Source organism: Coffea arabica, chromosome 4e (genome assembly GCF_036785885.1).
Source record: "Coffea arabica cultivar ET-39 chromosome 4e, Coffea Arabica ET-39 HiFi, whole genome shotgun sequence".
NCBI classification, from domain to species: domain Eukaryota; kingdom Viridiplantae; phylum Streptophyta; class Magnoliopsida; order Gentianales; family Rubiaceae; genus Coffea; species Coffea arabica.
The window spans coordinates 196,855-223,790 of NC_092317.1; the positions used below are offsets into that span (position 1 = coordinate 196,855).

The 26,936-nt window shown below is 38.8% G+C and overlaps 5 protein-coding genes across 13 annotated transcripts; 3 read left to right on the forward strand and 2 right to left on the reverse strand.

The window, feature by feature from the left end:
- Nucleotides 1–536: 536 nt before the first annotated feature.
- Nucleotides 537–2,167, forward strand: LOC113742851 (uncharacterized). The gene is made up of 2 exons (XM_072046826.1): nucleotides 537–978; nucleotides 1,937–2,167. Exon 1 carries the CDS (start codon nucleotides 662–664, stop codon nucleotides 926–928), a length of 267 nt encoding a protein of 88 aa, XP_071902927.1. The 5' UTR covers nucleotides 537–661; the 3' UTR covers nucleotides 929–978; nucleotides 1,937–2,167.
- A 4,284-nt stretch (nucleotides 2,168–6,451) lies between these two features.
- LOC113742970 (uncharacterized membrane protein At1g16860) lies at nucleotides 6,452–11,723 on the forward strand. 8 transcript variants are annotated; one of them, XM_027271006.2, is made up of 8 exons: nucleotides 6,453–6,722; nucleotides 6,883–6,921; nucleotides 7,191–7,345; nucleotides 7,476–7,569; nucleotides 8,510–9,476; nucleotides 10,277–10,432; nucleotides 10,673–10,884; nucleotides 11,221–11,723. In XM_027271006.2, exons 5-8 carry the CDS (start codon nucleotides 8,577–8,579, stop codon nucleotides 11,411–11,413), a joined length of 1,461 nt encoding a protein of 486 aa, XP_027126807.1. In that variant the 5' UTR covers nucleotides 6,453–6,722; nucleotides 6,883–6,921; nucleotides 7,191–7,345; nucleotides 7,476–7,569; nucleotides 8,510–8,576; the 3' UTR covers nucleotides 11,414–11,723. The 8 variants fall into 8 exon arrangements, with proteins under 8 accessions (XP_071902928.1, XP_071902930.1, XP_027126807.1 ...); XM_072046831.1 differs by having other exon boundaries at nucleotides 7,258–7,345; XM_027271004.2 differs by having other exon boundaries at nucleotides 6,453–6,921.
- Nucleotides 11,724–12,935: 1,212 nt separating this feature from the next.
- On the forward strand, nucleotides 12,936–17,307 carry LOC113742533 (kelch repeat-containing protein At3g27220). 2 transcript variants are annotated; one of them, XM_027270371.2, is made up of 7 exons: nucleotides 12,936–13,409; nucleotides 13,683–13,871; nucleotides 13,978–14,207; nucleotides 14,664–14,834; nucleotides 15,498–15,603; nucleotides 15,890–16,096; nucleotides 16,788–17,307. In XM_027270371.2, the coding sequence occupies exons 1-7, from the start codon at nucleotides 13,188–13,190 to the stop codon at nucleotides 16,950–16,952; spliced, it is 1,290 nt and encodes a 429-aa protein (XP_027126172.1). In that variant the 5' UTR covers nucleotides 12,936–13,187; the 3' UTR covers nucleotides 16,953–17,307. The 2 variants fall into 2 exon arrangements, 1 of the variants encoding a protein (XP_027126172.1); XR_011813384.1 differs by having other exon boundaries at nucleotides 13,052–13,409; nucleotides 15,890–16,224.
- A 58-nt stretch (nucleotides 17,308–17,365) lies between these two features.
- Nucleotides 17,366–20,015, reverse strand: LOC113742531 (F-box/kelch-repeat protein At1g51550-like). The gene is made up of 2 exons (XM_027270369.2): nucleotides 19,274–20,015; nucleotides 17,366–18,754 (listed from the first exon to the last, which is right to left on the reverse strand). Exons 1-2 carry the CDS (start codon nucleotides 19,737–19,739, stop codon nucleotides 17,793–17,795), a joined length of 1,428 nt encoding a protein of 475 aa, XP_027126170.2. The 5' UTR covers nucleotides 19,740–20,015; the 3' UTR covers nucleotides 17,366–17,792.
- A 452-nt stretch (nucleotides 20,016–20,467) lies between these two features.
- LOC113742532 (uncharacterized) lies at nucleotides 20,468–26,818 on the reverse strand. Its single transcript, XM_027270370.2, has 9 exons — nucleotides 26,089–26,818; nucleotides 25,041–25,250; nucleotides 24,781–24,883; nucleotides 23,817–23,896; nucleotides 23,660–23,737; nucleotides 22,906–22,997; nucleotides 21,832–21,943; nucleotides 20,835–20,960; nucleotides 20,468–20,734 (listed from the first exon to the last, which is right to left on the reverse strand). Exons 1-9 carry the CDS (start codon nucleotides 26,503–26,505, stop codon nucleotides 20,618–20,620), a joined length of 1,335 nt encoding a protein of 444 aa, XP_027126171.2. The 5' UTR covers nucleotides 26,506–26,818; the 3' UTR covers nucleotides 20,468–20,617.
- Nucleotides 26,819–26,936: the final 118 nt, after the last annotated feature.

The window sequence follows — 26,936 nt, forward strand, 5'->3', positions numbered from 1 at the left end:
AAGATGAAATATATTATATGAGAAGTACGGAGAAAATGTGAAAGTCAGAGAAGTAAAAAATCGTTAGATAGAGAATATCAGATTGTTTAATTAGATAATAATTTTGAATAGAGAATATTAGGTTATTTAATTAGACAAGAATTTTGAACATAATTAACAAATGATGGTAGATATGGTAAATAAGATAAGGTAGTTGAAGTAATTCTGTTGATTCTTATCAGAATTAAGCATTCAGTTAAGATTCTTGTACTAAAAAATTACAAACAAGTTAAGCAAATAAATTTTTATTTATCAAACACCCAAAACATCGAAATATCTAAAAAAATTCAATTCAAGCATTTTTTATTTTATCAAACAGACCCTTAATACATATTTTCTAATGTTTCTAACTAGTGCCCCATGTTTGATGGACTCTTTGTTGGACACTCAGGAGCATGTATTGGCCCGCTGGGCCTACTAAATAGAGACCACCAACCAAATTTCCATCGAATCAGGTCAATTATACCAAAAATAAATAAATAAATAAATAAAAAGGGGACACGATAAAGGCGAAGGGTAAAAGGAAGGAGTCAGGAGGACTGTAGGGTTGGGGGATCTGGAGAGGAAATCTTGAAGTCTGAAATCAAATCGGAAACAAATAAGAAAGAAGATTTTAGTAGAAATGGCGATGAGGAACGCTTACAGAGAGATGAAAGGACTGAAGGTGAAGGAAGTCCCGGCGAAGCTGAAGCCCTATTTCACGGTGGACTACCTCAAGAACGCCGTCCAGAGGGGCCTCGACAACTACCACGCTAAGTACATCCAGACCAGTTCTTTCGACCCCGTCTATCACGTCTGCATTGGCGGGATGATCTTCTCCTATCTCGTCGCTCTTCCCGAGGAGCGTCGCCACCTCGAGCACAAGCAGCATGCCGCCGATCACCACTGATTGACTTTTCTTCCCATCATTTCCTTCCTTTTTTCCAAAAAGAAACAAAGGTTTCTACTTAAAACTCTTCCAAATGCCTTACCTATTTTCCTTGTTTGTTTGTAAAATAAAAAGTGCACTATAATGTTTATACTAGTATCACTTTTCACATTCCCCACCCTTGCCCGGTTTTAAAAGATAAGATGATTGCCGCAATTAATGTTGAATTCCTTGCTGTATGTGCTTAAATAAAAAAAAAGAAAAAAGAAAAGAAAAGAAAATTTTGCTTGCTGTGTGCGAACCCTAGGGAGATGTTGACTTTTGGTTTGTCATGTGAACTTCCTTAAAGTTGCTGTGAGCAAGCGATCTTTTTACCCTTATGGTAACTGCTTTCTCCTGCTGCTACTAACCTCAGCCCTAAGCCTATAACTGCAAATCACAGTAGTGTGTAAGATGTATTTCAGAATTTATGAATCTTTATGTGGGATCTAATCTACTACTTAGTAATAAGTAAGTTAACAAGAGAATGAATACTTATCTGGGTTGGAGTTCCCTATCGTTGTATTGGAACAGAAATCTGTGTGTTGAGCTCTACAATCAACGTAACCTACTATTTATTCTGTTTTAGAAATTTCTATCTATCAATTGTTACCCATCTTTTTCCGAGTTCATCAATGTTGTTGTCTTATTGAACAACTCTCCAGGATAATCTGCAGTACTTCAACTTATTTTTAGATTTGCATCATCTTTTTTTACCTTGATGCATTTGTTGTGTTCTGGCTACTTTTGGATTTGCTCCCTCTTTATGTCCATGCCCTGTGAGGTGCAACTTCTTACGTAAAGAAATAGTCTAGCTCTTTGCAGAAAACTTGACTTGTAAATCTGAAAGCCAGTGACTCGCTGTTTATGCTCTTACATTGCATTTTAGTAATGAATGGTTCATGGATCTTGGGGTCACCCACCTCTATGTGCTTGTGTAACATTTCCCTTTCTGCGTGACCTAATCCTTGTACTGCCCTCTGTCTACAGCTTCAGCAAAGTCCTCAATTGGCTGTGTCTTTGAAGCAGTGGCAGTGAAGACCCATTTTTCTGTTTGTTTATGGTTTTGTGTATCTCCTTAAGATACATGTGTATTGCAGTGGAGCATTTGGCTGAAAAATAATTTGTTACATACTTGTTACTTTTAGTACGTATGACGCTTGGCTATTTCACTGCTATGTTGATGTTGATCTTCATTCTAATTGATTGGTGATTCTGGTCTTTGTTGATTTTTCCGCCTGGGAAGGTTCTTCTTATTTTCAATCGCTGTATTGACTTTGTTGTACTATAAAGGTTGCAAGTAGAGCATTAGCGCCATTAGGTGTCCTCCACCTCTAGGATTCTTCAAGCACAAGTACGATGGTCAAACGTGAGATTCGTATAGCCTTCCACTATGCGTCCAATTAGTTTTGGCATAAAACCCTTTAAACACCTCTAGCACTGCAATACCTTATCGGTATGTGAGCAGGTCCCAATGGTGTGCTGTTTTCCGGTATGCCTCAGGTGTAGCTGGTAAGACTCCCTAATCTTGATTGCCGACAATATTGCGGTTGCATTTAATTTGGATAGAATTTCGCAACATTAGAAGGCATGCATGGGCATTCTTACAGGGGTATTACTTCTATGTCTGGGTTGATTTGGTCAGTTCTGGATGGTCAATTATGTTTTACGACTTAGTTCAATTAACGTTGTTGTGGAGCAACTTGTATTATAGCATGAAATACGAAGGGAAAGATTTTGTATGGTGGGATTCAAAGTCAAGAATTGTATTCACACTGGATGGTATTGAGGGATATCGTGTAGTAAGGACAAGCCTCTCTGACTCTCTCTCTCTTTTATATCCGAAGAGCCAATTCCCCCCTCAGCTGTCTCAATCTATTATTTCCACTCTGCCTATGTGCTGATAAGAGAGCATTAGACATCTCAGAGCTCAGCCGGGGATTGGGAATGCGAGCCTGAGGTAACCTCTTCCACGGGACAAGAGGGTGGTCTTGACCTTGTCTGCTGTCTTCTCCATCGCCTCCCCTGCAAATTTTGCTGCTGATTTAGCAGAATCTTCCACGGTTACCTTGCTCTTGTCTAGGCTCATTCACTATAGCCTTTTTCACCAGCCCTCCAGAGTTCCCTCTAGGGGGATGGCTTCTCCCTGCTCATCCTTGGCCTTTAAAGCGTGGCGGGGAAGGGAGAAAATGCTCTTTATAGCGTGTCTTTTAACGGTAGGTTGTGGTGGGGAAGGTTCCTTTGATTCTTCTTCTTGTACTTCGTCTTTTGGCCCGAATAAGTTCAGACTTGGTGGTTCCTTCTTGTTACCATAATAACTCGAGAAATACGAGAGAGGAAATCATATTGCAAGCAGCTGCTGCATTAGGTTTTTTGGGCTTATTATCCAGCTTCGGCACGTGGGAGTACGAAATTGTGGATGAATAGCTAATGCTATGCTTGGGGAGCTTGTATCTTTTGTATGATGATGATGATGATGATAAATCTACTTAATTTCTAACCAAAAAAAAAAATATATATATATATATATATATATATATATATACTTAATAATTAAACATACATATGCTAGAGGACAAGGGACTACGGTGAGCGAACGTGGATTCCTCCATTCTTCTGCACGTTCTTACAAGTAACAACCGCCACCAACTTCTCAAATTATTCTGACAATTTTTCCGCCGGGCCAACATAGCCCCACCTCTCACCGGCTCCCCTGCCTTGACGGCCTTAGTTTGAAAGGGATTTTCTGGAATCATTTTTTTTACCTTACATATATTAAGACGCTGCAGTATGTTTTTTTGTATAAGTTTCAGAAAATTGCAATTCAAACACAATCTGATGGTTAAAAGCTGTTTGTATCTTTTTATCTTGAAGACGCTTCTTAAAGAAATTGAATCCTTTTTTTAAAAAAAAAAAAAAAATAGTAGCTACATCCATCTCTTCGGACTCTTTAACCTTTTGAAGAGGAGGGAGGCTGGGGTTGGGGAACCTTACCTGCCTGTAACAACTAACAACTGAATAGTTGGATAGTGAAAGTTAAAGGAGGGAATCAAACTGTGAACAACCCCGGAAATTATTAACCCCACAGCCCCAGTGAACGTCTGACCCCATTGAAAAAATTTATAAAAAAAAAAAAAATGTTTTCATTGTATGAGTCGTACTTATCATATGTTTTTTCCAGATAGAAATTTGGTCGAATGTTCGTGTCCAAAATGTTGGGTTCGTGCTGCAAATCTCTCTATTAACTTGCAGATGTTTTGACTTTAGAAGCAACAGATTACTTTTAATCATTATTATTTATTAGTTTTCTAAAGTCTATTTTGTTCTTCAACTTTCTTAAGTTTTACACAATAATTAATGGCTTTGTTCTGCACCCTCTCGCGATGAGCAGGGATCATCGGTCAATTTAGTTCATATAGTTTGGCTGTAAAAAGCTACTACTATAACTCCGTAACGAGCCGTAGATAGAAGAATTCAATGAGGTCATCAGGGATTAAATGGTCATTCAGCTTACGCCGGCCCACCCGAGTCACGAGGAGGGTGTATTAAAATTACACTACTTATATGGCTAATGTTTATGGCATACATGAATGAATGTGTGTGCAAATAATAAAAGAAATATGTGTCAATTTTTTTTTTAACTATATTTGAAATCATATTCAAGAGAATTAGTTTTATGCTGGTGTAGTAGACATGTAGAAAATTCACTAAAATAAAATATATAAATAAATAATTGTTTAGTAGTAATTCATAGCCATAATTGATAGCTGTTAATAAAAATTAAGGTTCACTAAATAAGTTGAAAAAACAAAATAATAAGAAATACATATTAGATGAAAGGATATAAAGCGCCACCAACAAAAATTTACACCAACACCTCCTTTTCCCTTTATATATAAAAAAATAATATATAGGTAGTAGTAAATATAGCATAGATTATATAAGGCAGAAATTGTAGTACGCTTGCATTTGGATATGCGCGGGAAGGAATAGCCATATGCATATAGCATTCCCCATACTAAACTAATGTATTATATACCTTCCTGGATTCCAGTAAAAAAAAAAAAAAAAAGAGTAGAGCAACTCCCATCATATTGCAGAGTCTAGATCGTGTAAGAGAAAGTGCAACGACTAGGGTGCATTCGATTTGAACAGAGTTCGAATAATGCACAATTCGAAATTGACTCGACATAAAAATATTTGATCTTGAGTTCGACTTCAGTTTACCTTATTCGTACTCGAACTTGATTTTGAATTTAATTAAATCTAATCGATTCTAATCAATTTCTATTGAGTCTATTCAAGCTCGCATAATAAAAATTTAATATTTTATATATAATTTTAAATAAATAATATAATCGACATTTTACAGCAATAAAAATAAAAAATAAAGAAATATATATTATAAAAAGCTCGATTAGACTCATTGATCCTTCATGTACAAGAATTTGGAACTTGAGTTCGATTTGTGAGATCAAATGAGCAACTCAAATTCCAGTTTGAACTCAATTAAAGTGAATTCAAATCGAGTTGTTGATTGAGTAGTTTGCGAGTTCAAGTTTAGCTATTTGATTTAGCATCACCCTTAGTGAAAACTAGTGAGAAGGTAGGAGTGGGGTTTGTTATTGTTGGCCTGTGTAGGTGTTATTAATTAGCATTAAGTTAAGTGCTTATTTCACCTTGCTAATTGATTTTTATTTTCTAAACTATTTGTTGTTGATGGTACGGTACAACTGCAAAAGATACCACTTTGTAGATGCATCAGTTTAAACTAGTGTTTTGAAAATCGGATTGGATTGACCGATTTGATCAATCAAACCACAAACTGGTCATGTCTTCGCTTCGATTCAGTGAATAATTTGAAAAATAAATTGAACTGATCGAACTAAGTTTTTTTTTTAAAAAAAAAGCTGTCATTAAAAAAAAATTTAAAAAAAATTATGTTTTTTTAAAATAAGGTGTCAATTGCCGAAAACAATTATGCAATGACCGAAAGAAATGGAAAAAATTATCCTCGTCATTGTATAGCATTGTGCGGCAACAGACAGGTTAAAATCTTAAAAAAGTTTTTTCTTCCTCATTGCATAATACTATGTGGCGACTGAGAAACATTTTTTTTTTAAAAAAGGTGTCAAACAAAAGAAGGACAAAAAAAAAAAAGTTCCCCACATTTGATTGGAAGAGGTCCCCGAAAACCCCCACTTTTGAGATATTTTTTTTAGATAATTTTGAGAAATTAGCCCTTCCTTTTCTTGTAATTCTTTCATTTTCTCTCGTTACTTAATTTTAATTTTCTTTTTCCTATTTCAAAAATTCCAAACAGGCTCTCTAGTCGCATTGTTAATTTAAAAAAAGAAGAAGAAGAAAAGTTCGAATTAGGTTGAGTTGATAATGTGACGACCTTGAGACTTAACAACCAGAGTATTTATTATCTCTCGTTTTTTTTTTTTTTTTTTAAATTTCTGTTTCTTTTAACTTTTAGTGTCCATGTTTTAGTAGTAGGTTGATGTATATATAAATTTTTTGAAAAATCGGGATGTTGGAGGAGGTTATAGCCGGACGAGACAACCCACCCGTTGTTGCGGCACTCTGAAGATATAGTACTAGGAGGAGAAGGGGTACTTAGAGAGTAGAGAGAGAACAAAACTAAACAGAGAAAGAAAGAAATGAAGTAGATGTTGATGGGATCGCACCAGCAACGACTACAGCGACGACATCAGCAGCAGCAGCAAAATCCCAACCATCACTAACTGAACCCCAAATTACATCAATTAGAGTGAGACATCATCCCCCAAACCCCCATTTTCCTCTTTGCTCTTCCTCATCTCATCTCATCCCTTCGCATCTGTGTTTGTTGTGCTACTGCTACTATTCATATTCCATCAACCATCCCATTCTACTCCCATCTCATGTCTCCAGATCTGTATTTCCCTCAGGTTTCACCCTTCTCCTTCCTCTAATTGCTACTATTTCAGGTAAACCTCCCTCCCTTCACCTAATTTGCTTCTCTCTCTCTCGCTCTCTTATTCCTTTTGTTATTATTATTTTTCCATTCTCTTTGCTTTCTCATTCTCCATTGGTTATGCCCCCGATCTTTGGGTGTTTCTCTCCTTTTTGCTCCAAATGGTGAAATGGGTCTGCCTTGTTTTCTTGATTTCATGTCAAAGTTTGTACTTTTGTTTGAGGTCTGCCATTATGAACTGGATAAATGTATGCCAATTTACATAGCTGTCTGTTATGGTAGGGTTATCAAATTTAGGCAGTTTCTCCTCGAATTATTTCTCGCTGATTTGCATTCCTGGACTGCCCAGAGCTCAGAATGACTCGGTTGAAGCTTTAACGGTGGAAGGGGAAAATATACAAAAGGAAACCCTAGTGGAGTTGTTACTTCTTGGTCTGGTAAAAGGGCTGCTACCTATATATTAAGAAAAAATAGAAAAAAAAATGTTTTATTTGGTTTGATCTAAGTCCCAGCTGTCTTACATCTCCATTTGGCCTTGCTGCTGACTTGTCTTTATTGATTTTGAAGAAAACGAAATGCCAATCCTAGCTGTTGACTTGCTGCTGACTTGCGGTTCTTTGCCCTAGCTGTTGCTCGCTTCACGTTTGCAATATCTATTTGTGTATGTTGATTTATGCTTCTTTATGGAAAACTTTTGGTTTTGCAAAAGATGCAACAGTTGTTCTATGTGATCTACCCCCGATTATCACTAATCTATCAAGGCTGTCGAGTTGGTGTCTTTTTCAGGCTTTGTTTTGTCGACTTTCTCTACTTACATTTGTCAAAGATAGTGTGCATATATTAGAACATTCTTAGATACTTGTTGCTTCCAAATCTTTCATATGTTTAGTATTTGTTATGGTATCTGTTGATTATCTGTCTCTCTCTGCCTTCCTTTAACGTACTCTTTTGACCATCCCTATATTATTTCTTTCAAACTCATAGTGTGCTTGTTTGGGGTTTGTGTAGGAGTGTGTTGGATCAAATGAACGTAAATTTGTTTTGAGATCTATTTGTGAGAATCATAGTTGTGGCTATCCCCATGTAAATGATCTATTGGTTATAGTGTGGGTTGTACACTTTCATTGAAGAAACTTCCCTGAAATTAAGTCCGTGAATTTGAACTTTAAAACTTAGGTTTAAGCGTGAAGAGGGACCAATTGCAAGGGCTTGTCCTACATGATGTGCATTACTGTGAATAGGAAGTTCACAAAATATTTTGGGACTCAAATTGCAAGAAAGAAAGTTTTTGCTTCATGACATTCATCGTGCATTTTGAGATTTTTTTCTCAATTAGTGATCTACCCTCTTATTTGGTTCATGCTACTGAGATATGGATAGCCATCCATTTTCTTCTTTGGATAATGAGGGAAAGCAGCTTCTGTTGCCACGTAATGACTGGTGCATGGTTTGTTTCTCAGTCAATTTGCCAGTTATTGTTATTGATTGCACACACCATAATTACCGTGTTGCTCTTATTTCAATAATTTTGTCGTGCATTCTGCAACATGAAGCATGTTTTTGACTGACAACATTTTCCTTGGCTCATATGGGGATATTAGATTTCAGAGCCACACATAACAGCTGCTACAGAACTTGTGCTTCATAAGTGCATGATAAGAACTCGGGATGGGTTCTAGATTTCCATCTCATCAGCTGAGCAATGGCTTGTATGTATCTGGCCGGCCTGAGCAGCCGAAAGAGCGGACACCAACCATGAGCTCTGTGGCCATGCCATACACTGGTGGTGATATCAAGAAGTCTGGAGAGCTTGGAAAGATGTTTGATATTCCTGTTGATGGCTCTAAGTCACGGAAATCTGGACCTGTAACCAATGCTCCTTCAAGGACTGGATCATTTGCTGGAGCTGCCTCACATTCAGGACCAATCAATCCTAATACTGCTGCTAGAGCCAGCTATTCCACCTCTGGTCCAGTATCATCTGCAGGAGCATCTGGTTCAGCATCAATGAAGAAATCAAATTCTGGGCCTTTGAGTAAACATGGGGAACCTATAAAAAAATCATCTGGCCCACAATCTGGTGGGGTCACCCCCCTTGCCCGCCAAAATTCCGGTCCACTCGCTCCAGTTCTTCCTACAACAGGACTAATTACTTCCGGTCCAATCTCTTCTGGTCCGTTGAATTCATCTGGTGCCCCACGTAAGGTCTCTGGTCCTTTGGACTCAATGGGGTCAGTCAAAGTACATGGTCCTTCTGTTGCTAACAACCCAGCTGTGACTACTCTTAGTCAAGAAGATGACTATTCCTTCAAGAGGAATTTTCCAAAGCCTATCCTGTGGGCAATGATCTTGCTGTTCATCATGGGTTTCATTGCTGGTGGCTTTATCCTTGGAGCCGTGCACAATGCTATTTTGCTCATTGTTGTTGTTGTTCTCTTCGCCATTGTTGCGGCGTTATTCCTTTGGAATTCTTGTTGGGGGAAAAGAGCTATAATTGGTTTCATTGCCAATTATCCTGATGCCGAATTGAGAACTGCAAAGAATGGGCAATATGTCAAGGTTTCAGGGGTAAGTACTTGTTAATTCTGATTTATAGTACTTCTATTCTACTAAATTTTTTATTCGTTTCCATAGTTGAATTGGCGACATCATGAATCACCCCCAAAGCTATTCTCCGTACTTGTACCATAGAATGTTCAGCCTCGCAGAGGCATGAAAATGAAAAAGATTCCAGTTCCTCTGAGAGAGAGTTACAAGGCCCTTCCATTCAGTGTTGTCTTCTACTGTAATGTAGGGACATACGAATAGCTATCTCAATCTGACTTCGTCTTGAAACAAATGCTTGGGCCGCGACTAACATCTACCATGTATGAACGCCTGTCTTGAAGGTCTATGGTCCTAGCGGCCAATAACTGCTATGTTGCTCATAAGCTGATGCTAATCCAAAGACCACTATTGGCTTTTTGCTGGCCAACAAATAGCAACTTCAGAATGGTTACATCCTCTTTTCCTTCTGTATCCCCATTTCCCTGGAAGGAGTGCTATCAGTTGGAGGAGGATGTATTTGGAGCTTGGGCAAATTTGAATTCTGATTCAGCTTTAGATGTTAGAGGCCGTGTGATGAGTGATCCTGCTTTCATTTTGTTTTATAGAAATTTAATTAAACAATAATGGTTTTGGATTGCTTCAGAAATGTTTTTGTGTAAAAAATGCATAGGATTTTTGGCCATTCTTATTAGTGTGTTTTACCTCATTGTGTTTAGCCTTTTCTCCTGTTGCTGGACTTTTATTGAAGTGCCTTTTATAGCTTTTGAATTTGGTGGTTTGATCTCCTATGCTAATGGTTAAATTATGGTCAAACTGCAAAGGTGGTGACTTGTGGAAATGTACCCCTGGAATCATCCTTCCAAAAGGTGCCAAGATGTGTCTATACTTCTACAAGTTTATATGAGTATCGAGGTTGGGACTCAAAAGCTGCAAATCCTACCCATCGTCGTTTTACGTGGGGGCTTAGGTCATCAGAAGTACGTTCCTGTACTTAGCTTCTCAATCTTTTTTAATTACATACAGCAATATTCTTTTTTTTCCCCTTTTTGGACAGGTAAGAAGCCTTCTTTAGGGTAGCAGAGTTCTATCCCGATCCTCTTTTCTTGTTACATGCTAAAAAATTTTTAGATGTTTCTGGTGGTACATGCTTTTCTTGTTGCATTGCAGGGATCATGACAAAGATTTTGAGAATTGCTCTATGTTTGACTTATTTGCAGAGGCACGTTGTTGACTTCTACATCTCTGATTTTCAGTCTGGTTTGAGAGCTTTAGTTAAGACAGGCTATGGTGCTAGGGTGACTCCTTATGTGCAGGAATCTGTCGTTGTTGAAGTCAATCCTTTGAACAAGGAGCTGTCTCCTGATTTTATCAGATGGTTGGGGGATAGGAATCTTTCGAGCGATAATCGAGTGATGCGGTTGAAGGAAGGGTAAGCCTTCTTATTCATCAAAATTAATGCCATGTTGCCAATGTACTTGTGAAGTTTCATTGTAATACTAGAAGTGCTCTCCATATAATTAATGGAGTGATAATTCAAATCTGCTCTGGCCTTGTTGTGGTACAGTTTTTGATGACTTGCATTCACATTTTAGAGAAGCTACATAACCTAAGGTAGAATTGTGAACCGTTTAACCATAAGGGGGATTAACACAAAAAAGAAAAAGAAAAAAGAGGAAACTGGAAAAGAACGAAAAAAAAGGGATGATGCTTTTTCCATCTGCTGGGGTGTCTGAAATGCTTTTTTTTTTTTTTCGTGTTGGCTTAGGTACATTAAAGAAGGGAGCACGGTGAGTGTGATGGGAGTTGTGCAGAGAAACGAGAATGTGCTGATGATAGTTCCGCCTCCAGAGCCGTTCACAACAGGATGCCAGTGGAGCAAGTGTATCTTTCCGGCAAGCTTAGAGGGTGTGGTGTTGAGCTGCGAAGACGCATCAAAGATAGATGTGATCCCAGTATAATTAAGTGGATTTGGTTTCGTTTCTTAATGACATCGACTGGTTTTGGGTAATTTGCTTTGTGAAGGTTTGTTGTCTTGCAATATAGGTAGTGGTTGTAGAGGAGTGCAAAAATATAGTGGTTGATTGAGATGTCGTTAGTTTGTGCATGGTTTTTCTTTTCTCTCTTTCTTTCTCTGCTTTTTTTTTTTAATTGTTAAATCCTTTGAGTAAGGGGGGTTTCATTTTATTAATTTCTTATACTAGCATGAAATGAAAGGTTTTGTACCGGAATGGTTTATATATAGTAGCAATTGGAAAACTTGATGCTGTATATACATGCTTGAGCAGATTCTATTTGTTGGTGTTGGTGGTACTTGATATATTTGGCAAAGAGGGTGGAGAAGAAAGGCAATGGTGTGGGGGGGGGGGGGGATGGAATTGGATATGATATGATTAAAAGTCTATGTGTGTGTGTGTGGTCTTATCCTAAGATAAAAAACTGCCCACCCAAAATCCCTTAGTGTGTTTATTTTATTTTATCAGACGGCAACAACTAGTTTAGTCTGCTTCTAGTCTAACCTATTTTAATAGGGGAGAGGTTTAACGGGATCATCATCGGATCAGATGAGTGTATTATGCAAGACGATTAGTGGTACATTGATGGCAGACAATTGATGGAAAAGAATGTTTGAACTCTTGACGTTCCTTTTATCAAGATTTTGAAGTCTTTAATGGTGGCCAACAGCTTAAAGCCTAAAGGATCAATGGTTAAAATCCCTTCGTGTTGGAGTGATTATAGTTAGGCAGCCATATTTGAAGTACCAAAGTACGCTACATAGCTATCTGGTGGGATTGGAAGGATTCCTCTTCTACGAAGCCCCAACCTCCAAGCACATGTACTATACAAGAGTCGAGCGACCAAGCTTGGCTACCTTAAAAAATGAGTAGTTAAATTCTCTACATAACAAAACAAAAATAGCACACCAATTTTTTCTTTTTGTGTATAAAATATCATAATTTCATTAAAATTTAGGCACCAGTGACCATTTAAGTGGTAGGGAAAATGGCATTTTTGGTGCCTAGCAAATTCGATCCTTTATCTGTCACTGTGATCATTTTAGTTTTTTATTTCTATCAAAAAAATATGTGATTTCTAATGAAAATTTGAAAAATTCTAACTGAATTAGTGACGTGCACTGTTAAAAATGATCGTTCAGGGGTCATGTCTTTTTTTTTTTCTTTATATGTCACCGGATACCAATTAGGGCAGACTTTTTTTTTTTTTTTTTTTGTTTAACCAGCATACCAATTCATTAGAATTTTTTAATTTTCCATTACAATACTTAGACTCTTGTTGGGGGGGTCTCGCGATCTAAATTGGCTAAGACACGAGAGACCAACGTGGCCATTTTCTTTGTAGTATTACGAAACCGCGGAACGCGTAATACATTCATACCCCAAAAAGGAAAAAAAAGAATCAATGTGCAGGACGACAGCGGGAGCAGATGGTATTTGATTTCTGTGAGTATTCAATTCAAAGTCTGGAGACACTTGTGCGCACATATAATTTGTCACATTTTATTGATTATTAAAGGGGCGAGAATGGTAATATAATGATTGTAAGGATGAATGTGTACATCTTCTATGAATGAATAGATGAGGGAAGAAGACGAGTGGATGATGATGATGATGATGGGTCATGGATCATAAACGACTGCTATTATATTTCATACTACAACAACAACAGAGAAGATGATGACGAGATCGCGACGTTGTTGATATTCAGATTTGACATATGGGATCGGGGAGGCCAACGGCAGCTACCGCCAAGCAGCATAAAACCGCTGCCGCCAAGAAATTGGTGTTGCCCTGCATAATAGGCCTACTGGGTTTTGCTCTAATCGCAGATCTACTTTGGGCCGCCTCTTCTCCTTCTCCTGCCTCCTCCACGCCCTTCGTCCTCATCTCCCATTCTCCCTTCCCCAATCACACCCATTCCGCTCCCGCTACCTTCAAGGTACCCCTCCTCCTCCTCTTTCTCTCACCTTTCCTTCTTTTTTTTTTTTGCCCTCCACTGCAAATTTCATATCTTTAGAGCAAACAACCAAAATAATGATAATAATAAACTCATAAACCCTAACACGAATATTTAGCAGCAACTCTAATTCTGATTTTTCAGTATTTATATACAAAACCCCAGGCTGCTTTCTACTGCTACTGCTTCTGCCTTTCTTTCTTTTCATTTTCCGAGTGCTTTATTTCCCCTTTGTGTATACTCTCATTTATGCAGGCCAAGGACGCCGCCGACAAACATGTAAAGACCAATCAGAGGTTACTATCGGCTACCTTTTCCGATTTGCCAGCTCCCCTCTTGGAATGGGAGAAGATGGCCCCTGCCCCCGTCCCTCGTCTTGACGGTGCTGCCATTCAGATCGGCCATCTCCTTTATGTCTTTGCCGGATACGGAACCATTGATTATGTAAAACCCATTCCCACCTCTCCTTTCTTACTCTCTCTCGATTTACACCGTATATTTCCTACCTCAACTTGATTCACTATATCATCCCTTTATCTCTCTGCTGTAGGTGCATTCTCATGTGGACATTTATAACTTTACCGACAATACATGGGGAGGAAGGTTTGATATGCCTAAAGAGATGGCCCATTCACATTTGGGTATGGTTACAGATGGGAGGTATGTTTATGTAGTTACTGGGCAATATGGCCCTCAGTGTAGAGGGCCTACTGCACGAACATTTGTGCTTGACACACAGACGCAGCAGTGGAGCAACATGCCTCCTCTACCTCTCCCTAGGTATGAATGTTCCATTCCGCCTGGTTAGTTTTATTAATCTTCGATTTTCTTGAGCTTTCAATCTATTTATTTCTTTTGCATGACTTTGTCGTCCAAATGCCTCGTCTTGTCCTGCTTCTATTTTGAGTTGTGAATGCTCAAGTTGTCATTCTTTGTTGTGTGTGCCAATTCTGGTATTTGGACTTGGTTTTCTTGGGGACTAAATATTTCTTGTCTAGCACATAGTGTTGCCCTCCGTCTTACTTAATGAAGAGCATGTTTGAAGCTGCACCTTTACTTTCGAGCGCAAGTTGGGTGTTGAATGGCCCTCTCCTATGGTTGTTAAAATGAAAGATGTGATGTGATTTTCAGCATGTACTGAATTCACTTTCCACTAGGTGTATCCCAGAACGCAACTGTGGTGTGGCTGTCACTTCTGTACATGTCTTTGTTAAAGATTTACTCAGATAATTTCAGGTATGCACCTGCAACTCAACTCTGGAGGGGAAGACTTCATGTGATGGGTGGCAGCAAAGAGAATCGTCATACACCTGGATTAGAGCATTGGAGTATTGCAGTAAAAGATGGCAAAGCTTTAGAGAAGGAGTGGCGGACTGAGGTTCCCATACCCCGTGGTGGACCTCACAGGTTTGTTCCCACTACTTACCTGGAATTAATTGTATGTCACAGTAAATAAAACAGTTAATCTGTTTGTGGGGGTGAGAGTAATGGCGGAGAAGAAAGTTTGTTCAGGTTCTGTCTGTAAGAGTTCCTTTTTTTCATTGGTTTATTTTCCAGAGAGGTTAGATTTCACTACATAAAAATTTAAGTTTGCATTTGGTTTCTTCTCTTATCTGTGCAATCGCGCTTTCTGTTGCTGGGAATTTAAATGTCAAATTATTTAGAAAGATCAGATTTAAACATGCAAGTGTTTGATTTGTAAAGATTTGAATTTATTAAGGAGTCTATTCTCATGTTAACGTGACCATTCTATGTTGCTTGAATTTCTGATGTAATTAGACAACAAAGTTTTGTTAGCTCAAATTTGGTTTCACAACTGTATTTATGGATGACTACTGTTTCCGTCAAGATATGCTAAAACAATGGAAGGTGAAGAACTTATCTCTGATATTTATCGTGCAATAGGGCTTTATTCTATAATTGATGGAGATTTTCTTAAAAGACATTAGAGAAAACACTAAGGACGATTCAGAAACACTAGTTTTTCAATTTGCAGTTGTAATTTCAATGGAATTTCCAGCACGAGTGAATGATCTTGTTGTTTCTGGTGTAAAAACCACATTCATGTAGGGCTTGTGTCGTGGTTGATGATCGATTGTATGTCATAGGTGGTCAAGAGGGTGATTTTATGGCAAAGCCTGGGTCTCCTATTTTTAAGTGCTCTCGCAGGAATGAGGTAATATACTTCTTTCACCTACATTAAGCACTTTTACTCATGAAATAAAAAAAAAAGAAAAAAAAAAAGAGCAGCATAGTGCTTTATTCTTTTACCAATTATGATTGTGGCAAGTGTCATTTTCTCTAATTGGACTTAATTTTTAATATCTCATGACATCGTTAGTTATGAGCTGATTTATTCACTTCTTCTTTAGTAGTAGACCGAGAATTTTGTCTAAAGCAAAGTGAATGTTTTGGAAACATCTAAGATCTATTCTAAAGTATGCAGCTTGAGACTCTTACAGGTTGTCTATGGTGATGTTTACATGCTGGATGATGATATGAACTGGAAGGTCTTACCGCCTATGCCAAAGCCTGATTCACACATAGAGTTTGCTTGGAAAATTGTGAATAATTCAATCATTATTGTTGGAGGCACAACAGAGAAGCACCCTGAAACAAAGAAGATGACGCTTGTTGGAGAAGTATTCCAGTTTCAGTTAGATACACTGGTATGCTTAATGTCTAAAAAACTTGATAATTAATGGTCTAATGTTTTTGAGGCACAACAGAGAAGCACCCTGAAACAAAGAAGATGACGCTTGTTGGAGAAGTATTCCAGTTTCAGTTAGATACACTGGTATGCTTAATGTCTAAAAAACTTGATAATTAATGGTCTAATGTTTTTGATGCTAGAAGACGCATCTTCTCCATGGGTGAAGTTCAGCCAAAAAGCCCTTAGTTAAGCTTGTTACCCGTATTCAAAAACTTAGGAAAAAAGTATATAGCCTAGACAAAGACATCAATCGTTGCTATTCTGCTGATGTTTTTCCTGCAATCTTTTACCAAACTCAGCAGATGTAACATTGGAGATGGATTCTCAACCCCCCCTCTCTTTCCTCAAAAAAAAAAAAGTGTCTTGTGTGCTCATACAAGCATAAATGTGTACATGTATTCAGCATAATGTGGTGGTAAGCCTAGACTCTCCAAATGCAAATCCGTTACAGCAGGTGTTTGCTTTTGTACTGTGTTAGTCAGTTCTTGAGTATTCTTGGGTCTCTTCTATTTCTGCTGCTGGTTATTTGCAACCGATTTTGCTGGTATCTTCTCATGAAACTTCTTTCTTGATCTGTATTTGACTTTCTGAAATATTTTTCTTTATTTGTTTGTTTTGTTTTCAATCCTGGTTTTGGACTGCTAAAGAAATGGTCAGTCGTGGGAAAGCTTCCTTATCGAGTGAAAACTACTCTTGTTGGCTTTTGGAATGGATGGTTGTACTTCACGTCTGGACAACGAGACAGGGGACCTGATGATCCAGCACCAAGGAAGGTCATTGGGGAAATGTGGAGAACTAAGTTACACTTATGAGTTATTTTTTGCCAGTTATTTTAATGTATTCAGCATATCTGCATTTTTTCTTTTTGGTAAGTTTAGAAGGTAGGTTATAGTGATAATGATTTGTTTACATCGTCTGGAGGAAATGAAAAAGGGGTTGGGAATTGTGGGAGGGAATAGTTCCATTTTTCTGATTACTTTTGTATCTTTGCTGGTATGAGATCGATATGTAGGATTGATGGTTCTTCCAAAGGGGCACACACAAGCATGACTTGGCTCGCCGAGATTCATGAACTTGTAGCAGTGCTCCCGATAAGATGTCAACCGAATGTTGTATAATACTGTTAGAATTGCTTCCTTAATAGTATACAGTTTGGTTTCTTTTTTATCGAAGAATCATGGGTTTGCTGGGGATATGCACGCACGTTCCCATTCTCCATCGCTAGTGTTGTTAATTCCATACTTTATAGTAGCACAACTCAAAAATACAGGCGTATATGATATGATACAGCAGAAATCAAAAGCTGAAAAAGACCACCTAATAACTGGCAGGAAAAGATGGTCCCAAAAACATCCGGAATTCATCAGCCTTAAATTGCAGCGCTAAGGTCAATTCTGTTCAGGGCATTTCCAACTACCATCCGAAAAGGCAAATAACCACTCTGTTCGGCCAGGAGTTCCCCGGTTAGTCCTCTTTTTTTTTTTTTTTTTGCCTTTTTAATCAGCAAACCAGTCGCTACTCCTATTTACAAGCTTCTATTTAATGAAGCACTTCCCTAAAAAGAGCTGCTGCTACTATTTACAAGCTTCACAGATTTGCAGCATCCACGATATCTGGCATCATCAAACCCTTTTATAATACTGTATAAACGTTTAGGACAGAAGCAAAAGCTCCACAAGAAAAAGGCTGGAATCAAACCTCAACCCGGACAATTCAGCAGGCTGAAGTACGCCATCCACCATCCCACCAAAGACGTACAAGTAGCGTCCTGAATTATCCGCACAAGTTTGATGAAATGATCTGCACATGGGATTATCACCCACTGCTCTCAGCCTCTTCCACATTTGTGTGAGCAGTCCCGCCCGCGGGAGAGTGATAATGGGTTGCCTGTATGAACTGACGTCCAAAAGCCAAAAGTCATCCTTCCTGTGCCTGCATGAATCCTCGCCTCCATAAATAAGCAATTGACCTCCTAAGATGAGTGTGGCCGAGTGACCAACTCGTGGAAGGGAAAGTCCATGTGGGATACTTTGCAAGTCAATTGGTAACTGTAACCATCTCCAAAAACCCTCGTATGCTTCAAAGAGCCATAGATCGTTAAGCACGTCATAACCCAATCCCCTTCCACCAAATAAGATTGTTCGTGTTCCCCCAATATGAGTTAATGTGTGCCCTGAACGAGATGGAGGAGATGGATGAGTCACAACTTCTACCCAAGTTCCAAAACAAAGATTTTCTGACAGATCTAAAACCCAGGTATCACCCAGCCTAACACCAGACGTTCCAATTCCGCCATAAATAAGCATCTTCCTCTTGTCAATGCAACACCCAGCATGAGCACCCCGAGGTGGGGGTGCAACTGAACCCACATCAAGCAGTCTCCAGGACAATGTCATACCGGATGTCTCATGCAGAACTATACGCCCAATCCAGGTGTCGTTCTTCCGGACCGCATTGTCATTGATCCCTCCAAAGAGGACGAGGGAATCGCCAACTACAACACACGAATGCCCAAATCGTCCGCTTGGGATGTCTGAACTGATCTTTTGCCACTTCAATATCCTCCTCAAGTCATTGCCCATATATGCTACCCACGTATCATCACGATGCCGACCTAAAGGAAGACAATACGAATGTCAGACCATTAAAGTAGAGTAGGATCAACGTAACATAAATTAGAGACTCTAACACATTGATCCAGCTGATTCATTTTGGACTAGGGTCCAACAGTTTTTTTTTTTTTTTTGGAAGATCATGCTCAAAGAATCCAAAATTGAAAGAAAACACATTTGCGAGTTGAGTTTAAGTCACCAAGGAACTAACTCAGAGCAAGAAAATGTTATGATATGACGTCAAGGCTAAGATGGATCCAACAAGAAAAGCAATCACAGAATCTGTGAGCTTATATGCAAAACCAGGGTTGGAATTGGGAAAAGAACAAGAAAAGCAATCACAAAAGAACAATCTTTAGGGGCCAAAAAAAAAAAAAAATCATCTTTTGCGTACCCAAAAAAAAAAAAAAAAGAAAAGAAAAGAGGAAAAGAAATAGGGCAAAAAAAAGAAATACTTAAAAGAAAAACGAGGGAGCTTAGTTTTCTTTTTCCTTTCATTTTAAAGAAAGAGAGAGACAGACCTCCCTCGCAGCCGCCACCAAAGAGAAGCAAACATCCAGACACAAAATTAAGTGAATGAGAAGCTCTTGGGCTGGGGACCATGTCGGGGGCTGGCGGTGTTGCAGGTGCAGCAGCAGCCAAGAGCCTCCGACAGTAGACAGAATCCAACTGGTGGAGCTGCTGATAGAGGTTCTGCCAGGCGATGGGGATTGATGGGTCATGGGCCTTGATGAGGTCATCGACGGAGGAGGAACCCCAGTCGCGCCTGCAGATGGATTCCCAGAGAGCGTCGGAGTAAGTAAGAGACCTCAATCTTCTGCAAGTCATCCCAAAGCAGAGGATTGAGTCTATTGGAAGACGCAACAAGATGGAGAAGATGTGGTCATCCGGTATTCTGCACACTGTCGCTGCTGCTGTACCTGGTGATGATGATGATGATGATGATGATTCATTGCTGCTGCCGTTGCTTCTTCTTCTTTCAGCCATGGGTGGGCGGCAAGAGGGACTATCGGAGCAACCTGATTGCTGTCTGTCTGCAACCCTTTCCCTTTCCTTTCCTTTCCTTTGCTGATGCCTGCTGGGCTACTGATTGGTCTGTCTCTTTACTCTTGTTTTGGTGGTGGTGGTGGTGGGGGGCCACTGCAGTGCCCACTGGGACACTCTCGGGTGTGGGCAGAGGGGAGAACTCTCTAGTTTTTTTTTTCTCTCTCTTTCTTCCTCCTTTGATACCACAACAACTACTGTAAATTTCCTCTGTAGTTTGTCTCTTCTTCGTCTTGCCTTGTTCTTTCATTTTATCAATCAGTTGGCCACTGATTGGTCTCCACTTGTATCCGGCAGATTTTGTTAATCTACTTCACCGGCAGTAATTCTGGTTAATACAACATAACCGTCCTTTGGATGAAGAAAGGAGGAATACTCTTTTTTTTTTTTTTTTTTTTAAAGGCAGGTAAAGTAGTTAGTTACTTCTTCTTCTTTCCTTACAATTGCTGCCGCTATTCTAGTAATCACGACTCCAATCTGGAGCTTGCTGACACCATTTTCTTTTCTTTTTTTTTTTAAGCAAAGTCCAAACTAAATTTGCCATATTCAGCCTTGCCTTTGTATACTCTTATCCATTGCCATATTCGGTTTGTAATTCTCTGTTTTGTTATTTCACGAGGTTATACTCTTTATCATCCAACAAGAACTCTTTCTTTGTTAATGCTACCATATTCCCGTACGAACACATCACAATCTTTATCCCAAAAAATGTGGACCGTCACACCTCATCTGTTATTCCGGCTAAGCTAATAATATTACATACAGTCTTAAGAAGCTCACACGAGTCCTTCCACAAAAAAAAAAAAAAAAAAAACACATTTTTATTTTTGTAAGTTGTACAGACGACCTTTATTTATCAACTTCCAGAGGGCTGCCTTGGCTTCTTCCAGCGTTTCAGCTGAATGCCCCTCTTCAAAAGATATCCTTTGTATGTTGAACTGCAGCATGGCAGCAAGGGTGCAGTAAGTAAAGACAATCAATAATAGCTTCGACGAACTAATATAATCTATAAAATTGCAAAATGGGAAGAAAAAGAACCTGTGCTCCCTGACGGACACGGATATCAGTCCCCTTGCTATCAATTGATATGAGAGCAGCATCATCCACTTCAACTTCTTGAGACAACAGCTCTTTCAAGGGCTTTGAAAATATTGCATTCAGTTCCTACTCAGGCAAAAGCACATTAGAATTTGAAGACCCTTTTACCCACTCCTGGGGCAGGATAACAAACATCCAACCATTCTCCAGCGCAAGGCATGGTGTGGTGTGGTATATTTACCAAATGACACCCAATTTTATGTTGAGCATATTTGTCAAATTATAAAAGAAAAAAAACAGCAGAGAGTCGAAAATCAAAGCTGTTCAGATGCGAGTCCTATGACCATATCATAAGATACTAATGTACTCTCTATTTCAACATATATTCGTTAGTCCCATATATAATCACTAACATGAGCTCCAACTAAAGATCCTCTTATGAGCTGTAGATAAATGCACATTAAATCTGATCCATAACATATAATCACAACAAAAGTAGTATTAGTTTTGAGCTTGAGTATATTAATTCCTCTCCTCGAAAAATCCTAGGTTCAAACTCGACAAAAACTTTTAGCTTAATTTCAACACCAGTTCAAGTTTGAGCGTCAATTAAAGGTATAAATCATTTATAGGTCGAAAACAGCTTATTTTGGAAACACTCCAAGCTGCCAGCAGAAACAGTCCAGTCATGGTAGTCCAGCTTATGAAAACTGGAAATCCAGCTTGAACAAGGTATATACAAAGTAAATGAGCCAGCTGAAATTGGTTAAACCTAACTCCATCCCAAACCAGCATCCTCCACGTTCACAGCTCTACCAGATAGCTATTGCCTATTTCTCTTTGATATGATGACTGCTAGTTCTCTCTTATTTGATGGGAAGAAAAGAATTGTGTAGGGCATGCACTCTTAGGAAAAGGCAGAATTAGGGATATAACAAAACAAGAACGAAACGTTAACACTCCATTCTTGAAATGACAAGTGTGCCAAATGACATACCTTCAAATTTTGTTCACCCCCATCAACAGCAATCTTATCAGGCTGAAGAGCCTCGTACTCTTTGACATCAACCCAAGCAACAGTACCAAAGCCCCCAATAAAATATATGTCACTGTAGGTAAACAGCACAAAACCAATCATTATAAAGCTCACGTTGTATAGACAAAGAACATCAAGATATATCAAGGTGACTGCCCTGCACATAAATCCAACTCCGAAAATGGAGTTCCTGCATGACAGCCATCAATGCACAAGATAAAGCATGACATATAAGGAGATCTCCTTAAACTTCATGTTACAGGACATTTACAAATGTCAATCAGACAAACCATTGGGACTCAGAAAATGTAAATGAGCAAGAATATTAAAAAAGGAGAGACAAAGAAAAATTAACTAATCCACAAGTAAACCACCTAAATTTGATTCAACCTTTTTTATGTCAACTATATCTTAATGCTTTTTAACATTTGTACACCATTAAGTTGATACTCTTCTGACTTATAATAAACAGCACGTGTTAAACCAAGTAACTGAAATTAAGTGATAGTAAAAATTTTATAAAAATACATCAGCACCACCACAAAATTTAACATTTCCAGAGGTGAAGAAAGAAAGTTAGTGTGAAATAAAAAGTTAATTAAACCTACCAGAATAATCATAAATTCTGAGAAAATCAGGGCAAAATAGTGAGAATGCTAAGACCAATTAGACGGAGCCATTACAATCTTTCTTCCCATTTAGCTGGCAAATGTACCATGTGTATTTTCTTATGATTGACATGTTAAATATGATTTGGCACCACAATGACGAGCTTTCTTACTAGGTGACTATGTCTCATGCTCAGTAACTAAGCCTCAAATGACTTTGGGTGACAGCATAAATCCAAAAATGGACTCTGAAAACTGAAAAGATAGTTTGTACATCATCTAGGCAATAACGACCAAATTATGCTAGTTGGATAAATTGGGAAGTGATGTGGAGTTTTATAGGAAAAGGCAACAGTTGTATCCCAGAATCCACCATTGCTCAACTGTTTAACTAGTGCAGCATGCAACATTATACTTTGTCTCCAACCTTATAGTTTCCATCCTAAAGTAGTAGAAGTTTCCCCACTGTTGTGATGGTCCTTGTTGATGCTTTGCTATGTACTGTTTATGAGCCCATTCCTGGTGATCCATACAGGAAAAGTTATAAATGGATACTCACCGTAAATAACAAGTAAACAAGTTGGAATGCAAGTTAACACAAAAAGTCACCCCTCCATCGAATGCAGAGAGGGTTGGAAAGGGTGGAAGACAAGACTGGAAAGGTTAATCAGGTACTTTATCTGATAAAGCAGCAGACAACTCTAAACGCACAGGAAATGACGGAAACAGGTCAAAAGATTCTTGAGAAAATAGGAGAAGTAAAAATTATATAACAAAGATCAGAACAAGACAGAAACAAGTAGAGTAACTGTTTCCAATACGACACTGCAATTTGTGTAGCAATGACTTGCAGAACGCAAGGAAGGGGCATGGAAGGTAAGATTCGACTCCTCTGAGCACTGTTGACTAGAGGATGAAATTGTGCTTAGCGAAGTGGGCTACTCATTAGTCTCAAACATTCGTATAAGGTCTTTAGTTGATAATTATACGGAGGGCCATTCCCTCTTTCCCCTTTATATATTAGATTTTCCTTTTTGATCTATCAAACCTTAGAAGAACAATAATTCATCAAGGCATTTAACTGAGTAATCTATCAAAACATGTAACACACAGAGTACAATCTATTTTTAAAATAGCTGTAAAGCATGGATTTCTGAAAAGCCATAGCAAGTGAGACTCACCTGCTGGTCTTCAGGGAGAGGGTAAACATCTCCAAAGATTGTTACCCTTGCGTTTGATAGGCTACTCCATCCGGGAATCTAGAAAGCATAAACATTCACAAATCTCATAGAAAAAATAAAATAAAAAACACCAAGATCTTTGAATGTGGTTACTAACCTGCACAACCAGAGTGCATCTGGGTTCAGCTAACAAATTTCGTGTGTGTATGGCCAGTGGAGAAAATGAAAATATAGGGTCTATAAGCAAAACACAGAAACAGTAAACATCAGCTTAAGAAAATTACAATGGAAACAAAACTACCACAGCATTCATTTCAGTATCAGTGTCATAGATAAGGCTTCTGCCATGAAATCCGATTATTTGATGCCATAAGATACTCCATCCCAACCCTCTGCTCCACTTATATGCCATTATTTACCATCAAAAGGAACGTTTATCAACAGCCATCTGCTAGCTACACAGATCTTTCTTCATCTCTCCTTAATTTTTCCCCATGTAATTATTTTTCCTTCTCTCTTGCACCACACCAAGCACCAAGGAGACAAATCAGATAGTTTAATTGTCAAAGTTAGATCAAAGTGACAACAAAAAAACCAATGAGAGTATTATGTAACAGTTTCAACTACTGGATATTTTTGACAGGTTTATGGTAAATGCTATAAAAAACCGACGTCCTAACCACTTCCACTTCCCTGAGATTGCAAATTGTAGCTTCGAAAGTAATCTTTCTCATTTCAGGCATATTCCCTAACATTGCAAATTGTAGCATCAAAAGTGATCTTTCGCATTTGAGGCATGTTTCCTATGACAATATGTAAGCTTTCTCAACAGTAAATTGTACACATAAAGGCAGCAAAGCAACTTGTCAAAAGTCCTGAGAAATGACTAGAACCCCTTCCTGAGGGTGAGAACCAAATATCTCTCTCATAACAATGTGATTTAATTATGTCTGTAAGGTTAGAAAACAAGTTTCAAAGAAATTCTTGTTCAGTATGTACTGTACTGTACTGATGGGACATCAAAGTAAAAGGAGAAACTGGAAATAATGAAACTAGAAAAGATACAGACATGTAGTATGTATGTACATAACTAAGTGTACAGCAGTTTTCCAATTACTTACGTCCCGTTGAATCTGGTGCAAAATCTACGAGAGAGCCAAATGGATAACCTTCACGCCGATGGTGCATCCGCGACATCACAGTGCATAAGTGAGCAAACCTAGCCTTCAAATGCCGTCATGTTCAATAGGAGCAAAAGGAGAAAAATTACAGTGAAGTAGAAAACCAAAAAAACCCATTTGTTTTGAACTTTTTTTAGCATATTACTTTAAAAGTATCAAAAGTAATGTTTGTGAATTTTTCTGCAAAAAGTTGGTCTTACCTGTTCCATAAGATTACGGACTGCCAAAGCTGGTCTAGGCAAGCCATGAGCTGAGGTGGCACTTTGTACTCCCCCAGATATTGGAGTTCGAAAAAGTCCAGCCCTTGTACCTCCTCCTGTGTTGCTTCCATGTGAGGCCACAAGAGGAGTCATGACATGCGATGTCGTATCCAAATTTTCTTCACTGGTTTCTTGGTGTTCTGAATTGCCCTTCAGAACATGATAGAAACGATCACAACAAAGTCAAAAAAGCCAGTTGACATAGCCATTTGTGTACTATATGAGGGAAACAGGGAAAGGAACACATGCCACGGAGAGCACAATAAAATTAAGGTTCGTCATTTGTGTGAATGCTTATGAGATAAGATTTGGATATCTGCAATAGAAATCTAAATCTTTGTTTGAGCATGAACTGGATTCAAGCGAATACATAAAACAATCTCCGCTTCCATTATCAGTTGATTTCAGAAATCTATTCAAATATGTGAAATTTAATGAAAGGTATGAACTTTATCACATTTGATGAGACAAGGAAAACTGGTTCTGTTATAAAGCAGCACGGGCCAGAACATTCTGCAATATTTTCAAGTGTTTGACCAGCAAATTATGTGCCACGGATGATTCTATGATGTTGCCCGATGACATGTCAATTCATAACAAGACAATTGCTGCGTCAAAAAATCTCTAATCCTGACAAAGGGAAAAAAAAATGGAAGACAGGTCCAAACATATCCGAGTGGTAATTGAGCCCGATCAGACATAAATTGCATTATTGTCCATCTTGTTGCGATAGAATGAAGCAGCTTCATTACCCAAAAAGCAACTAGCCTATACCTAACCATAAATGCCAATATCCAGCTAATGCTATATTTCTTATTCCTCAATCTCCATAATACAAAATCCAGACTTTTTTTTTTTTGGTTGCTCTAGGAGAAAAAAAATGAGGAAATTAAGTTTAATCAATGAAACCAGAATTACTAATGTACTAGTTAATATCGTAGAACAGGAGAAAGAAAGTCGAATTTATATACTGTAATGATATAATTACCTGAGGAGGAAGAGGAAGAGGAGGAGAAAGAGAGTCGTGCGGGAGTAAGTGGAAGGCGTTGGGATTCCCCAAAGAAGCATCTTCTTCGTGGTGGCCCTGATCCTGACGGGAAGGTTTACGAGCGAGAGCGGGCAGACAAGGACTCCGCCCAGAAGCAGAAGAAGAGAAGAAGGAGGAGGAGGTTGTAGTGAGAAAACAAGAGTTAATTTGGGAAGATCCAGGTACAGCAGCAGCAGCAATAATCTTGTTGTCGGTGGTTGTTCTTGACCGAACTGGATAAAAAGAAGGGAAAGACGAAGGAGAGGGGGTATGGTCTGAAAACAGCTTATTATTGTGATTGTGAGGGAGAGAAGCACGGGTAGAGAGAGCTTCCACAGAGGAAGAAGACAGGGATAGAGATGCCGTCTCCATATGCATGTGTGGAGCAACTTACTACCTGAGACGCCTTTTAAGTTATTATTATGAGTGGACTACTAAAGCAGGGATTAGGTACAAAGCAATTAGAGGAGAAAAGCAGGTGGGGAATTTGGGGATTGAATTTGAGGGATGGGGCTCAGGAATGGGGTCAGGAGGAGGCGGTTTTGGTTCGGCTGCTGTTTTTCTTGTTCTCCATTTCCTTTCTGTTTTTACGGGGAAGGGGGAGAAAGCCAGGTACAGATTGCAGGGTTAGGCCTTTCTGGCTGAAGGGAATGTTTTTGCAACCCGCATTGTCTTTGCCTTTGGCCACGAGGATAGGGGTGTTCCCACGAGTTGGGATACATATCGAATTGAGTTGGTATGATCGAGTTGAGCTCGAGTGTGGCGTGAAGGATATCTAAATTCGAGCTAGTAGCATTATTGGAATTCAA